The 13,781-nt window shown below is 55.7% G+C and overlaps 1 protein-coding gene across 1 annotated transcript; it reads right to left on the reverse strand.

Annotated features, from left to right (window-relative positions):
* Window positions 1-928: 928 nt before the first annotated feature.
* Window positions 929-9,949, reverse strand: VSIG10L2 (V-set and immunoglobulin domain containing 10 like 2). Its single transcript, XM_077756507.1, has 11 exons — window positions 9,868-9,949; window positions 7,617-7,970; window positions 7,107-7,382; window positions 6,263-6,538; window positions 5,446-5,694; window positions 4,773-5,033; window positions 3,145-3,435; window positions 2,418-2,714; window positions 1,654-1,776; window positions 1,172-1,224; window positions 929-1,078 (listed from the first exon to the last, which is right to left on the reverse strand). The coding sequence occupies exons 1-11, from the start codon at window positions 9,947-9,949 to the stop codon at window positions 929-931; spliced, it is 2,412 nt and encodes an 803-aa protein (XP_077612633.1).
* Window positions 9,950-13,781: the final 3,832 nt, after the last annotated feature.

A 13,781-nucleotide genomic window follows, 5' to 3' on the forward strand; every position in this document is an offset into this window, starting at 1 on the left:
GTCCAGTTGAACAGGCATTCGTTTGTGCTTCCCCCGGGTTTCAGACACACACATACACGCACACACGCGCGCACACTGGAGCCCGTGAGTCATGCTGGCAGCTGACTGAGTACGCCTCTGGAAGGGCCCCTGTCAGCCAGCTCCTCCGGTGGCAAGAAGCTGCACCTGGAATAGCTCTGCTGTGCCGTGTTGGCACAGACCCCTGGAGTCTAGCGACCGTGTGGCCCTGTCACCACTGCAGACTCCATGACACTCCTACACCGAAGATCAAAGACAAAGACCCCGGGATTGGCACATGGCTCTGCTACCCCTCTGATCAAGCTGGTTCCAGAATTGAAGTTGGCGTCCCTGGGGGAGGACTTTGAGATCCAGATAGTAAGAAGCTCCTAGAAGAGCACCTTTCTTGCTACGGTTGGAGGAAGGCAGCACAGGTCGACAGATCCTGCTTCCCATCTCCTAGCTTCCCCCCTGTAGGAGAGCCTGGGACCCGGCTGAAGCTGGGGCCAGCCTCTCCCTGTGGGAATTGCCACTGAAATAACCCTTCAGTAGTGAGAGCATCACGTATGATTTATTTAGCAGTTGCTCAGTTTACAGGCTTTGTGTGCAGGCAGCTAGCTTGCTCGTCAGAGCTGCAGGCACCGTCCCTGGAATCATCTTTCCCCCCAGCCCTCGGACACCCGGCCAGTCTCTTCCCCAAGTGTGTGTCTTCCTCATCCTTCCACCTCCAGGTTCCATAAGCTGGGCCAGGACTCCTCTTGGAAGCAAGTCGTCCAGAGGCACCACACCTTGTCCTGGTTGTCAAGTCTGGTTATCGAAAGGGGACGGGGTAGCTGGTGTCTTAGCTTTCTGGGCTTTAGGACCGACTACACAGGGACCTTTCCATTCCCCCTGTCTCCTCTGTGCATGTTTGCACCTTTGTCTTGGGGCTTCATGGGGTTGCAGTCACAGTGATGGTGACATTAACGGGGGCATCCATGGCTTCCTGTGCAGGCTCCACATCTGGGGTGGTGGGTGGTGGCTCGATCCCTTTAAAGAACAGACCCAAGCAGAGGAGTCCGATGCCTTGGGGGCTCCCCAACTGTTCTCGGACAAGACACAGCATCATGCATGAAACGAGGACTGCTGTCCTGTCCTTACACATGAGTAGTCCTTGGGAGAAAGTCATGCTTACCTGCCCGTTCCTCAGGGTCTGCCCTCGAATCCCTATAGTGATGACTTTGCTCCCTGAAGGTGAAGTGCGAGAGTGAAGTTAGTGACAACTTCAATTCCCCAGCCTTTCTTTCCAGTTAGAGGAAAATCCTGATCCCCTGCCCCCCAAATGACTAGAATTCTACACTCACGTGCGAACAAGCAACCGACCAAGGCCTGTAGGAAGAAAAGAAGGGGTGTTAACTTGAGCGATCCTCCACAGGTCCTGGAGAATAGCCCTCCCTTCCTTCGTAGGCTCTGTGTTAGAGACTCAGGAACCAGACAGGGATGGCCTCAGATCCTGGGGTTGGGGGTTGGAGCCCGGATGGACGGCTAGCATTGAGAAGTCACAGTTCAGGAAGAGCCTAGCTTCCTTCCCCAGGGGAGTCTACATCTCTCCTTGGATAGGTCTAGACCTGGCCACCTGTGGAATCAAGCAGCCCCGCCCTTGGGCTTTCCACTCACAGGGGATGGTCCCCGGGTGTCGGGCAGCATACTGGAACACCAGTAGGGATGCCACCGTTGCCACCACCACTCCTGTGCCCGCTGCACCCAGCACTGCTGGATAGGCGCTGAAGGGTGGGTCCGCTAAGGAGGGGAGAGCGCTGGTTACATGGCTTTGGAGCCACTACTGAAACTTAACAATGGCTTAGGGGGAGGCATGCAGGCAATGCCCTGCAGCGGGCAATCAAGAGCAGGACTTGACCCAGAGAACCCATAAGTCGGGTCTTTCCCAAGGGAAGAGGTGCTCTGCATGCCCCAGCCAAGTCCCCCATTTGTGGCACCGAAGGCCTCAGCCTCAGTAATCTTGGCAGCTCGGGGCTGAAGGGAAGGACACCATGAAATAAGGGAGTTTCCAGGATGGAGAGAGAGCATCAGGAAGCCGAGAGCCCAGCTGTGCCCTGGGAGGTGAGACTGAGGCACAGAGTTGGGCCCCTACCCTTCTCAAATTGCCAGCACCCTGTGCCTCCCCCTTCCCCATTTCTCCAGGTTCAAGCTGAGCTGAGGCCTGGGGCCTGGGGCCTCCGGAGCCTCCCAGGGAGGGATGGGAAAGACAGCCGTGATTCCTGAAGGGGAGGGTGGAGAAGAGGAAGGAGACAGGGAGGGAGGACTTCCAGTGGGAAGGAGGACGAGGAACGGAGCAGGGGATGCCCTGCGAGGAGCAAGATGAAGCGGGGTTCGGCATTGTGGAGGAAAGGCGAGTCCCTCCACGGCACTAGCCCCGGCACCTGGTATCTTCACCTCAGAGGGGTGTCCAGCCGTGTGGTGATTCAGAGCCAGGACGCGGAAGGCATAGCGGACACCTGGGTCCAAGCCCCCCAGCCTCCGGCCCCTGCTCTCTGGCTCAATGTCAGTGGCTGCGGTCTCCCAAGCCCCAGCTCCCGGGCTCGGGGCACTGGGCCTCCGCTGCACCAGGAAGCCCGTCAGGTTCCCAGGGCCTTGCACGGCCCACTGCAGCTGCACCTCCCTCCGGTGTCTCCCGTACGTCAGGCGGCTGATGGTGACGTTGGGAGGAGCTGGGTATCCTGGGGGTGAGGGCGGGAACACACACAGCACCTGCACACCTGCAGCCACATGTGTCGGGGTGCTTGGGCCCCCAAGTTGGTTCCAGTGTTGTCGAGAGACAGCCAGGAGTGCGGCACCCTGTTGGGGTCTGCAGACCTGATTGGTCCTGTGTAGTTTCGGTCCATGTTGCCCTAGTGCCCTCCCCTATAAACTGAGCAGATTATTCTCCCAGCATGGAGTACCGTCGGCCTTGATACAAGAGTGCATCAGATTCATCAGGTTCACGTTCACATAAGCCCATGTGGGTTCACGCTTTCCATGGCCTGTCTGTGCCTGAGAAGCTAATGTGTCTAAATTTAGGGGTAGAGGATCCCTGCGTCTTTCCACCTACACATGGCTGGAGGTTCCCCCTGCCCCTCGCCACACAAACACCCACCACCCGTCACTCACTCAGGACTTCCAACAGGACGCTCCGACTGCTGTTCCCTAAGGCGTTGCGAGCCACGCATTGGTAGGCGCCCCCGTGGCGTGCTGGCTCAGCGGCCCGGATACTAAGGTGGAGCTGGGCCCCCTCAGAGTGCAGTATGAATCCGGAAGGGCCGGCGTCCACTTGCCGTCGCTGGGGTCCCAGCCAGAGGAGCTGGACAGGCGGCGTGCCCCCCAGGAGGGCACAGCCCAGCCGGGCCTCTCCCCCTTCCAGCACAGACACCCAGGGCTTCGCCACTGCCACCTGCGGGGCTTCTGCAGCGACAGAGAGGGTAAGGCTGGAAGGTGTCCCCTGAGCCTGGGCTAGTGGGAAGGCTTGGGGGTAAGGTGCTGGCCAGCAGCGGAGGGGAAACGGAAGAGGGATGGGGCCAGTGGAGTTGGTAGTGAAGCTTGTCTTGGGCCAGTCTGCTGCCTCTTCCAGAATCCCATTCTATGCCAGGGTCCTACCACAATCTGCTTCAAGATTTCTTGGTAACAGCAGTGTGCCTTCCTGCCCCTCTGGCCCCCACCCAACTCCAGCCTCAGCTCCTACAGGTAGGGCCCTGCCTTATTCACTCTGTGTTAACCACCTCCCCCTCTCCCCCTTAGCACCTGGCATGGGGCCTCCTAGTACCTCCCTAATGGCCCACCAGCTCCCATCCCCTCTGCCCCCCCGGGGCATGGGGCTGGGCTCAGAGCAGATGCTTTTTATGGACTGAGTCCTAAAGACCCAGGGTTTCAGGTGCCAGTGAATCTCCTAGGATAGAATTTCCAGCCCCGAGACTGAGTAATAAGGGAGGGAAATGTTCCCAGATGAGGGCCTCCTGAGAGCCCCAGGGAGGCTGGTCACCAACCCCCTGGAGACCAAGATATAAATCATTTTGTGAGAACTGTTATATGTGGCGGCTCCTCTGTGTGCTTTTCTCACATTTGTCACTTCAATATTTAACTCCTTTTCATGAAGTTGGCAATAAAAGGGACTGTCAGGGCCAGATGAAGACAGAGAAGGAAACCAGACCAAATCAAATAGAGGCAGTGAGAGAGGTAGAGACCTCTGATACTTGAAACACGGATGCATGTCAGGAATATAATCAGGCACCTCTCATGCAAATTGATGCAAATGAGGGAGGCAGAATTCCCTCACTGTCTAGACCGGGTGCGGCCCCATAGCGGTAGCCCCTGGCCACACGTGACTATTGCACACTTGAAAGGTGGCCCGTCCACACTGAGATGTTCTGTAACTAAATACACCAGATTTTGAGGACAGTAGAATAAGATACCTCATTCATAATTGTTTATTATTATGCATTGAAATAATAATACGTTGGATATATTGAGTTCCATAAAATGTTTCTCTTGTTTCTTTGTCCTTTTTTAAATATAAAATTTTACATTGTCTATACGGCTCACCTGTTTTTATTGGACAACACAGACCCAGACCAAACCCCCTGATTTTATGGATCAAAACAACTTGAGTCCCTGGGAGGTGAGGTGACTCAGTCTCCTGACTCACTTTGCATTCCAGCGCAGACACCCCGAGAGGCCCTCATCGGGATTCCAAAGGGCTGCTCTCCCACCTCAGTCCCAGAACCAAGCCACCAGCCCCTACTCACCCAGCTGGAGCTGGCAGTGGGGGTCAGGGACCCTGAGTGGGTGAGTGCCCCTGCAGGTGAACTCTCGGCCAGCCAGATCTTCCTGGGCACGCAGCAGGTGGATGGCCAGTGAGGGGCTAGCGGTGCCCAGGGGCTGCTGCTGTCCATCGAGCCAGCTCAGCACAGCACGGGGCTCGCCTCCAGGCCACTCACAGCTCAGCATGATGAACTGGTCTCCAGCTATGGCTGTGGTCCAGCAGGTGGGGCTCCGGAGGGGTTCCCCTGGATGGGGAATAATGGCTCAGCATGGCCCTACAGAAAGGGGGAAGGGCCTGGGAGACCTCCCCCATCTCTCCTTCCTTCATTTAGTGCTTCACTCCCTCATTCTTCCATTGACTCAATGACTCATTCATTCATTCATTCATTCATTCATTCATTCATCATTTATTGAGAGCCTCCAAGCCCGAATGGCAGAGGACAGGGCAGGGTGGCTGGGCACCCGGCTGGAGTGGAGACAAGTTGAAAGGGAGGGTCAGGGCCAGTGCTGTCCACCTCCTCGCTACATGGCAGGTCTTGGAGTTTGCGATCTGGAGCCTCATCCCAGATCCCAGGGCCCCTCAAGGGCTCTCCCCTGGCCCCCTCCCACACCTCTGCCTGGAACATCAGAGCCCTGCTGGGTCCCATGTCCACTCACACAGTGCAATCCTGCAGAGCGCAGGCAGCGCCAGGGCTGGGTGCTGGCCGGCACAGGTGAAAACACCGCCATTAGGGAGCTGGGGGGCTGTGCGACTCCAGGTGACATTGCTGACAGCAGCAGGGCCGATTCCTTGGGGCCCTTCCCACTGCAGCTGGGCAGCGGGAAGCCCCCCCGGCCAGGTGCAGGCCAAGCTCACAGCCCCAAGGGTGGGGAGCACAGAACAGGAAGGCTGCCCCTCAGGGGAATCTGGGCGGAGAAGTGGGTGAGGATGGGGCTGGACAGGCATTGCTGCAGGGTACCGCAGCGCCCGGCCCAGCCCGGAGGCCTGGAGGCCACAGGGTCAAGGGTAGGCGGAGGGAGAAGTGGATGGGCAGGGAATCATGGATCCCTCTGAGGGGCTGGAGAGCAAAGAGGTCTCTGAGGTCAGGGGGTAAAAGCGAAAGGGGTGAGCAGGAGTTCAGAGCCCCTGAGGAATCCCAGAGGTCCATGGAAGCCCCCGTATGGGAAGTCTCCCCATCGCCTCTTCTTCGCCACTGGGTGCTTTGCCTCACAGTCATTTCTCTACCCTTCTCTGTGCCTCAGCTCAGCCCCCAAGGCCGTGGGAAGAATCACTTGGGGATGAGGTCGACATAGGGTCAGGGGCTTCCTCTCTCCCTGCCCCCTCCCACAGCTTTCTCAGCCCCGCCCCCTGCTCTCCAGCTCCTGCCTCCCACACCTCCCTCCCCTACAACGCCTACACCGCTTTCCACAGGCAGCTGGAGTCTGCCAGGACATGGTGGCCCCGGCTTTGAGAGGCCGCTTCCCACACACTCACAGTAGATGGTGAGCCTGACGGTGGACTGGCTGCGGGTGTCCAGGCGGCTGTTGTGAGCCAGGCAGGTGTACAGGCCTGTGTGGGCACGGCTGGCGCTGGCGATGAGGTAGGCGGGCCCGGCGTGGACCTGAGTGTGGTCCCGGAGCCACACATAGTGACAAGGGGGGTTGGATGCAGCCCGGCAGCTCAGGGTCACCTCTTCCCTCTCACTGGCCCAGAAACCCTCCTCGGTCAAGCCCAGCGGCTCCACAGTGATCACAGGAGTGTCCGGACCATCTGGGGGACAAGGAGGACTTGTCCTGTCTCTCCAGCCTTCACTCCCTCACCCACTCACATAAGCATCGCTGAACTTACCATCCAACCAGCTCGTACTATGTACCGACTATGTCAACCACTGGGCTAGGCCCCAAAGGAGCTCAGAGTCCAGGGGCCACAGGCACCATCCAGTGTCGGTGCTCAGGGTCCGTGGAGGGAAGCACCCAAGGCTGTGGGAGGCGTCCCTGAGGGACTGAGGTACAGGGACCCAGGGTTCAGTTGGTCCCGAGAGGCCTTCAGCTTTAACCCAAAGGCAAGCTCTGTGGGCCACCCCTTTTACCGTAATTATGCATAAAATTGTGATTCTGAATATACACCCATTTTCCTGGGCAGAGGGTCCCATGAGCTTGAAAAGCTTAAAACCCCTGTTCTAGACCTGTATTTGGTACCAGTGGCTACAGTGTCCTGAGGTTCTTGCCCTCTGGAGCCTCTTGGAGGGCCGTGGCACTCCTGGTGGCCCTGAGGTGTGCCAGGAGGCAGGGCACAGACCACGTGCCCCCCCGCTCCCCCTCCCCCCGGTCTGACTCACAGATGACATCAAGGAAGGTTCCATCACTGCTCAGCCAGTTGACGGCGTTGTGGGCACTGCACACGTACCAGCCCAGGTGTGTCCTGTTGACTGGGTCTAGCTGAAGTGATTGCTCTGTGACCTCCACTAGGTCCTCCTCAGGGCCTCGAGGTGCCTGATGTCTCCAGGCAAAAGTCACCGGCTCCGTGCCCTCCCGTACCGCACACGTGGCCACCGCAGAGGTCCCTTCCACTGGGGATGGGTCACTCAGTCTCACCTGAGGCTTTGATACGGGCACTGGCCAGGGGAAGGAGAGGCCCCGTGTTTCTTATCACAGACCCAGGCCATGCCCGGCTATGCCTCACAGCCCAGCTCTTGCTGGCTGGGGGTTGGCCTGCCCATGGGGCCCTGTGACCATCCCTTTTTCAAGAGCCCAGGTTTTCTCATCCCCCTGGAGGCAAGGACCCGTGGAATAGAGGCAAAACAACATGCAAAGCAACCCAGGTCACCCGCCCCAGCTGGGCTCCTCACCCAGCACGGCCAGGGTGAGGTAGGCGTAGGTGGTATGGAGCTGGCCTCCGGCCGCGTGCAGAGCCTGGCACAGGAAGTGGCCGCGGGCACCCTCCTGCAGCTCCTGAAGCACCAGGCTGCGGTTCCAAAGACTCACGGCCCCCAGAGCGGAGGCCCCGGCCTCCACTTTGGACTCTGCTCCATTGGTGACAGCCACAGGCTGTGGGATGAGCGAGCCCAGGGGCGTGAAGCTCCAGAAGATCACCAGGGGGGTGGGCCCAGAGCCACAGGCCAGCTCCACAGAGCCGCCCCGCACTCCTTGAATGGACGTGGCCTCCTCGTTGTTGGGGGCTCTGCGTGTCAGGTGAGGCTGCCCTAGGGACAGAGTGGCAATTCAGGACACATGGGCTGTGCTGGGCTCTCCTCCCTCCTCTCCTTGGAGTCGGTGGGGAAGAGATAGTGTCTGAAGGAGCTTTGGAATTCTGTCTGGCCGTGCTGTAGGCGCAGGCAGCCTGGGGGAGTCCTTGCCTGAGACCAGGGAACAGACTGGAGCTGAGGTTCCCACCCCCAGGTGCCATCAGGCCGTTGTGGGAGACTGATAACAATATATATTCCTGGGCCTCACCGCAGACCACTGAGTCAGAATCCCCAAGCCTCAAGGCCTAGGAATCTGTATTTTTAACAAGCATCTCGAAGTCAATCTGATGATCCGCCCGAGGCTGGGAGATCTACTGGTAACTGAGGCTCTGGGGGTCTCTGTGTAAAGATTCCAGGGGCATTCCAGACGTGCTGCAGCACAGGGAAGATGAGCCCAGCCTGCTAGCAGCCCATCCAGCATTCACGTGTCAACTGCTAATTACGTAGTACCTGCTCTGTACCAGGCACCAGAGTGCCACCCCAGTGACGGATGAGCCGCCCCAGTCCTGCTTTCACGGATCTTTCAGTCTATCAGGGAGTCCCGCATGAAATAGCCATTACAGAGTAACGCTGTCAGCAGGTGTTCTTTTCTGCTCAGGACCTAGCATGGAACCCCAGCATCTGCCTGAGGACCACGTTCTCCCGTCCCCTGTGGCCAAATAACTATAATGTGCTGGGCTTTGCCACACATGCATGACAATAGTACCTTGGGAGACGGTCAATGCGCTGAATACCTGTTGACCTTATTGGTAACAATAATAACATCCCCTGAGACTCTGAAGCACGAACTCACTTTGTCTAAAAGCACATGGTAGGTGGTGGAGCTGGGAATGGAGCCTGGTTCCCGATCTCAGACTCTTGCCACTGCTCCCAGCTTCTCCAGCCAGAAGAGAAGACAGGCATGGAGCTGGAGGGCAGGGATCAAGGGCGAAATTCTGCTGCTCAGTTGATTAAGAAGAAAACACTTAACCCAGGGGCTGATTCTTCTCAACCCTGCAGGGCACTGCTTTGACCCAAGCTACCAGAATCTCTCAACTAGCCTAGCTCCCAGATGCTCTCAGCTCCCAGAAAACCATCTGCCTCAAAAGGAACATTTGCGGGGGGCGCTGGGTGGCTCAGTTGGTTAAGCGTCTGACTTCAGTTCAGGTCATGACTTCATGATTTGAGTTCGAGTCCTGCATCGGGCTCTGTGCTGACAGCTCAGATCCTGTAGTCTGCTTCAGATTCTGTGTCTCCCTCTCTCTCTCTGCCCCTCCCCTGCTCATGCTCTGTCTCTCTCAAAAATAAATAAACATCAGGGCGCCTGGATGGCTTAGTCAGTTAAGCGTCCGACTTTCGTTTAGGTCATGATCTCGCGGTTCGTGGGTTCGAGCCCTGCGTCGGGCTCTGTGCTGACTGCCAGCTCAGAGCCTGGAGCCTGTTTCAGTCTGTGACTCCCTCTCTCTCTGACCCTCCCTTGCTCACGCTGTCTCTCTCTCTCCTAGAAATAAATAAAAATATAAATAAATAAATAAACATCAAAAAAAATTTTTTTAAAGGGGGGAAACGTTTGGAAGCTCAGATCTGACCATGTCACTCCATGTTTACAACCCGACAGTGGTCCTCAGGATAACCCAGGCTTCTGAAGATAGTGCAGAGCAAACTTTGTCTTCCGTCCCTGCCTCCCCTCTCCGCCTCCTGGTACATAGTGGTAGCTCAGGGAGAGCTGGCTAAGGCCTAGCAGATGAACAAAGTGGATATACTTGACTGAATGGCCACAGAAGTGTAAAAGGGGATCCCGAGGAAGGAAGGGAAGAAACGACAGGATATGAGGGGGGAATGGGCCACCGCGGGGGGCGGTCTGAGTATCACTCACCCAAGGCCCCTGGATGCAGAAGGCAGAGAGGTGTCAGCAGCAGGAGACTGAGCGGTTTATGCAGGGTCCTCTGACCCACCATGGCCTCGTGTCCCTCGGTGGCTGCCCATGTGGGGTTCCTGCCTGACTCTCCGGCACTCTCTCTCCAGAGCAAAGTCCAGCCCGAAAGGATTGGGGGTCTGGCTCAGGTGGCAAACCTCAGCCTTCTGACATCTCCATCCTGCTCTCCTGTTACCCTCACTGTCCCGATGACGAGTGAATTGTTTACCAGATGATTCCACTCCATCCATAATGCAGAGATGGGGAGGGCAAGACCTGGCTGGGCACACACCTCGGGGACAACCCTGAGCTCCCTGCATTTTCACTTCAGTGACAGTATAATATTAGAGAGTCACTGAGCATAGCATTGAAAATGGCCCCAACCTCATCAAGTCCAGGCACCTGCCCAGCACGGGACCCCATGTGCAGCGCTCCGGGCCTCAGGGACAAGGACATCCAAACGTGTCATTGAATGCCTTTCATCCCCTCTTGTGTTTCCCTGCTGTTTTGTTGGGAGAAGCTGGTAGAGAAGCGGAAGGAGTTCATCCAACGCAACGCCAGAGTTCGGGTTTGACTGATGAGCTGGGACACTTCTGGAAATTTCTGAACCTCTCTGAGCTTTAGTTTCTTCGCAAATGAAGGGGGATAAGAACACCTTTTTTTGTAAGATGGTTGTGAATATTAGATAAAACCCTTATGTTAGCATTGTGGGGGGGTGCTTCTCGGATGCTAGTAAAGTCCTATTTCGTGAGTTGGTTCGGGGTTACAGTTCATCAAGCTGTACGCGCACACAGGCATGCACACTCTTGGGTGAGGCGCCCAGCGTGTAGTTGGTGTGCTGTCCTTCACGCTCCAGCCGGATCTGATCTATGAAGCATGGACCGTCTCTCCTGCTGCTAGGTGTCTCTGACAGCCTGACATGAGGTCAGTTTTCTGTCTTCTGGTGCAGGGTTAGGGGTAGGGTAAGATTCCCGGATCCCGGTGAGATGCGGGATCTGATGTCTGGTGTCAGGTTCACCAGGGCTCGGCTGGGACAGAAGGAGTCAGAGCTGAGTGCCCTGAGGTGCTCACCGTGGCACGCTCGGCCTCTCACTTGCCCCAGGCTAGTGGACAGATCCCTGTCCCACTCTTATTTAGCCATGGCCATGGTCCTTCCGTGCCCTCCTTAGGGCCACGAGTCTATTCCCTCCTAACTGGGCTTCAAGCAGAATGACATATGGTCCCTGAGAGTCGGGTTCCCACATAGTGAGGATGGCATGTTTTCCTGACCCTACTGACCAGTCCATATGGCCCACTCCTTTTGATCCCCCCATCCCAAACTGGGAATATCTTAACGTTCCTTTGGGAGAAAAGAATGGGGACCTGGCGCTGCTGTCCGCCTCAAGAGGGGCACAGCCCTGTCTTTAGAGAAAACATGAGCATCAGGCAGAGTGAATGAGGACAGCTTGAAGGATATTCGATCTTGCAGCAAGCATTTGTGCTGGCCTTGAAGTTAACCTCTTCCGCTTGTGGAATGGGCCCCTGCAGGCAGCCTTGTCTCACCCAGGGCCATCAGGATCTCAGAAGATATGGGCAGTGCTCCTCAACTCACTCTGCCTCTTTAGTAAGGGAGACTCTGGAAGGGAGAATCAGGGAAGAAGTGTATTAGGATTCTCCAGAGAAACAGAACTGATAGGATGCGTGTGTCTATGCATTTCTTGTAAGAAATTGGCTCACATGATTAGAGGGGTGGGCAAATCCCCAGATTTGCAGTCAGCAAGCTGGAAACCCAGGAGGGCCTAGGGTGTAAGTTCCAGTTTGAAGACTGGAAAACTTGAGGCCCAGTAAGAGCTGATGCTTGGGTCCGAGTCCAAAGGCAGAAAAAGATTGATGTCCCATCTCAAAGCAGAAAGGCAGGAAGAGTTCTCTCCTATTTGAAGGAGAAGGTCCAGCTTTTTGTTCCATTCGAGCTTTCAACTGATTGGACGAGGTCCACCCACATGGGGGGGTGGGGAGCAATCTGCTTTATTCTGTCCACTGATTCAAATGTGAATCTTACCCAGAAACACCCTCACAGGCATACTCAGAATAATGTTTGATCAAATATCTGGCCATGCCATGGCTCTGTGAAGTTGACACATAAAATTAATCGTCCCCCTACCCAGGGCAGAGCCACAGTCCTGTCTGGAAGGGAACAGGAGGCATGACCAGAATGGGCAAGCAGGTCTAGGATTCCTGTGTCGGATGCAATGGGAGCTCAGGGGCCAGGAGAGGGAAGGTCTTTCACGGTTGAGAGAACAAAGTGCCATGGTCAGCGTACAGCTTTGCCTCTTTGTTATTGTGTGACCTTGGCATGTAACTAACCTCCCCTGAGCCTCAGTTTCTTCATTTATATAATTGCTTTTGAGAAGAATGAATGAGCTTATGCATATATAGTACCTGCCTATTAAAATTATTTATGCCCCTTGAACTGAAGAATGTCAACGATTAATTCAACAAACACTTCTTGAACATCTACTAAGTGCTAGGCACTGTGCTACATACGCAGGCCACCTCCCTGTCTCGCGTCCCCTCTTCCCCAAAGAGCACCAGCCAAGCCAGGCTGACCTGGCACTGCTTTGCTCTGGGCATGCTCTGTACCCAGGCTCTGGGGCAGGTGAGGCTGTAAGCTCCCCAGGGTTTGGTGCCTGCTTCTCATCCTCCCCTCCTGTCCAGGTCCTTTGCAGGGCTCTTCACTGTGGGGCTTCCATCGACAGCCTACCTGGGTCCCAAGGGCTCACATCAGTACCTGCATCATTGCTTTGCTTCCTCCTGGAAGGAGGAAGAGGGAATGGTCTAGAGTCAGGAGGGATGAGGGGCCAACTCTGGAGCATTCTCTCGGCTCAACTCAGAAGAGAAGAGGTTACAAGGATGGACTGGGAGATCCAGACTCTTGAGTTGTTTGAGCTGACATTTTGGAGAACCAGGCTGAGGGCTCTGAATGGGTCAGCAAGACCCACTTTATAGCAGAGGAAGCCCCCAACAGCTTTCTGGAGAGATGGTCCAACAGCCCCTCCTATTGACCAACTTTGGGTGGGCACTGCAGTAGCTACATGACCCTGGGCAAGCACGTACCCTGAACTTCCTTGTCCTCATCTTTAAAATGAGCATAACAATGACTTCATCTTCAAGCTATCGGACAGATAAGATGCGCCCACATGTACCAAGCACCTTGTAAGCACCTAGCATACACTCAATAAATGTTCATTCTTGCCCTCTTTCTGTTTAGGGTGAACTAGAATCTGCCTCCCTGATGCTGCTGTTGTCAGGGTTGAGCTCTTCTCCTGAAACTTTGCCAAATTACTCATATCCCTCTTCCAAATGAAAACCATTCAGAATTTGACACAGCATGTCCAGTCCTTCTATTCTCTACCTAAATAATAACACCATTTACCGCTAAGGACATGTTGTATGGGCTAGGTGTTTTCCACACTCCATGAAGTAGTACTGCTACCCACATTTTACCAATGGGCTCAGATTCTCTCCACTTTTTTCCCCTATGAATCAGTCTCCCATGCTCCTTGTAGCTCCATGACCTTTGAGCATTTTCCAGGGTGTCACCACCTGAGACTGTCCCCTCAGGGCTGGCCAGAAGCCTGTGAAACTGCTACGTTCCTTTTCTCTCTGACAAGAAGACTCAAAATCTCTCTCGGTTATGTATTGTGTTAGAGTTTTGCTGATCCATCCAGTTAACATTTATTTCTGCGTTCCTGGGTCCTCACCTAGGCCCAGGAGGAAGGCTGGACAGAACTTAGTATTGTGAGAGGAAATGGTGGCTCCATGGGACTCCCCAGGTGCTTGGGCGAGGTAGCCGTCCGGCTGCAATGAGGGCTTGGGTTTCCTGGCTGCTGCCTCAG

This window comes from Crocuta crocuta, unplaced genomic scaffold, assembly GCF_008692635.1.
Source record: "Crocuta crocuta isolate KB4526 unplaced genomic scaffold, BGI_CrCroc_1.0 scaffold172, whole genome shotgun sequence".
In the NCBI taxonomy this organism is placed as follows: domain Eukaryota; kingdom Metazoa; phylum Chordata; class Mammalia; order Carnivora; family Hyaenidae; genus Crocuta; species Crocuta crocuta.

Bases quoted from the DNA above. Each gene is read 5' to 3' on its own strand.
- VSIG10L2 (XM_077756507.1), bottom strand. From the start codon at position 9,949: ATGGTGGGTCAGAGGACCCTGCATAAACCGCTCAGTCTCCTGCTGCTG. The intron at 6,539-7,106 runs GTGAGTCAGACC...CTTGTCCCCCAG, and splicing joins AACCTTCCTTGATGTCATCT to ATGGTCCGGACACTCCTGTG. The intron at 1,225-1,653 runs GTGAGTGGAAAG...CTTCACCTTCAG, and splicing joins ACACCCGGGGACCATCCCCT to GGAGCAAAGTCATCACTATA.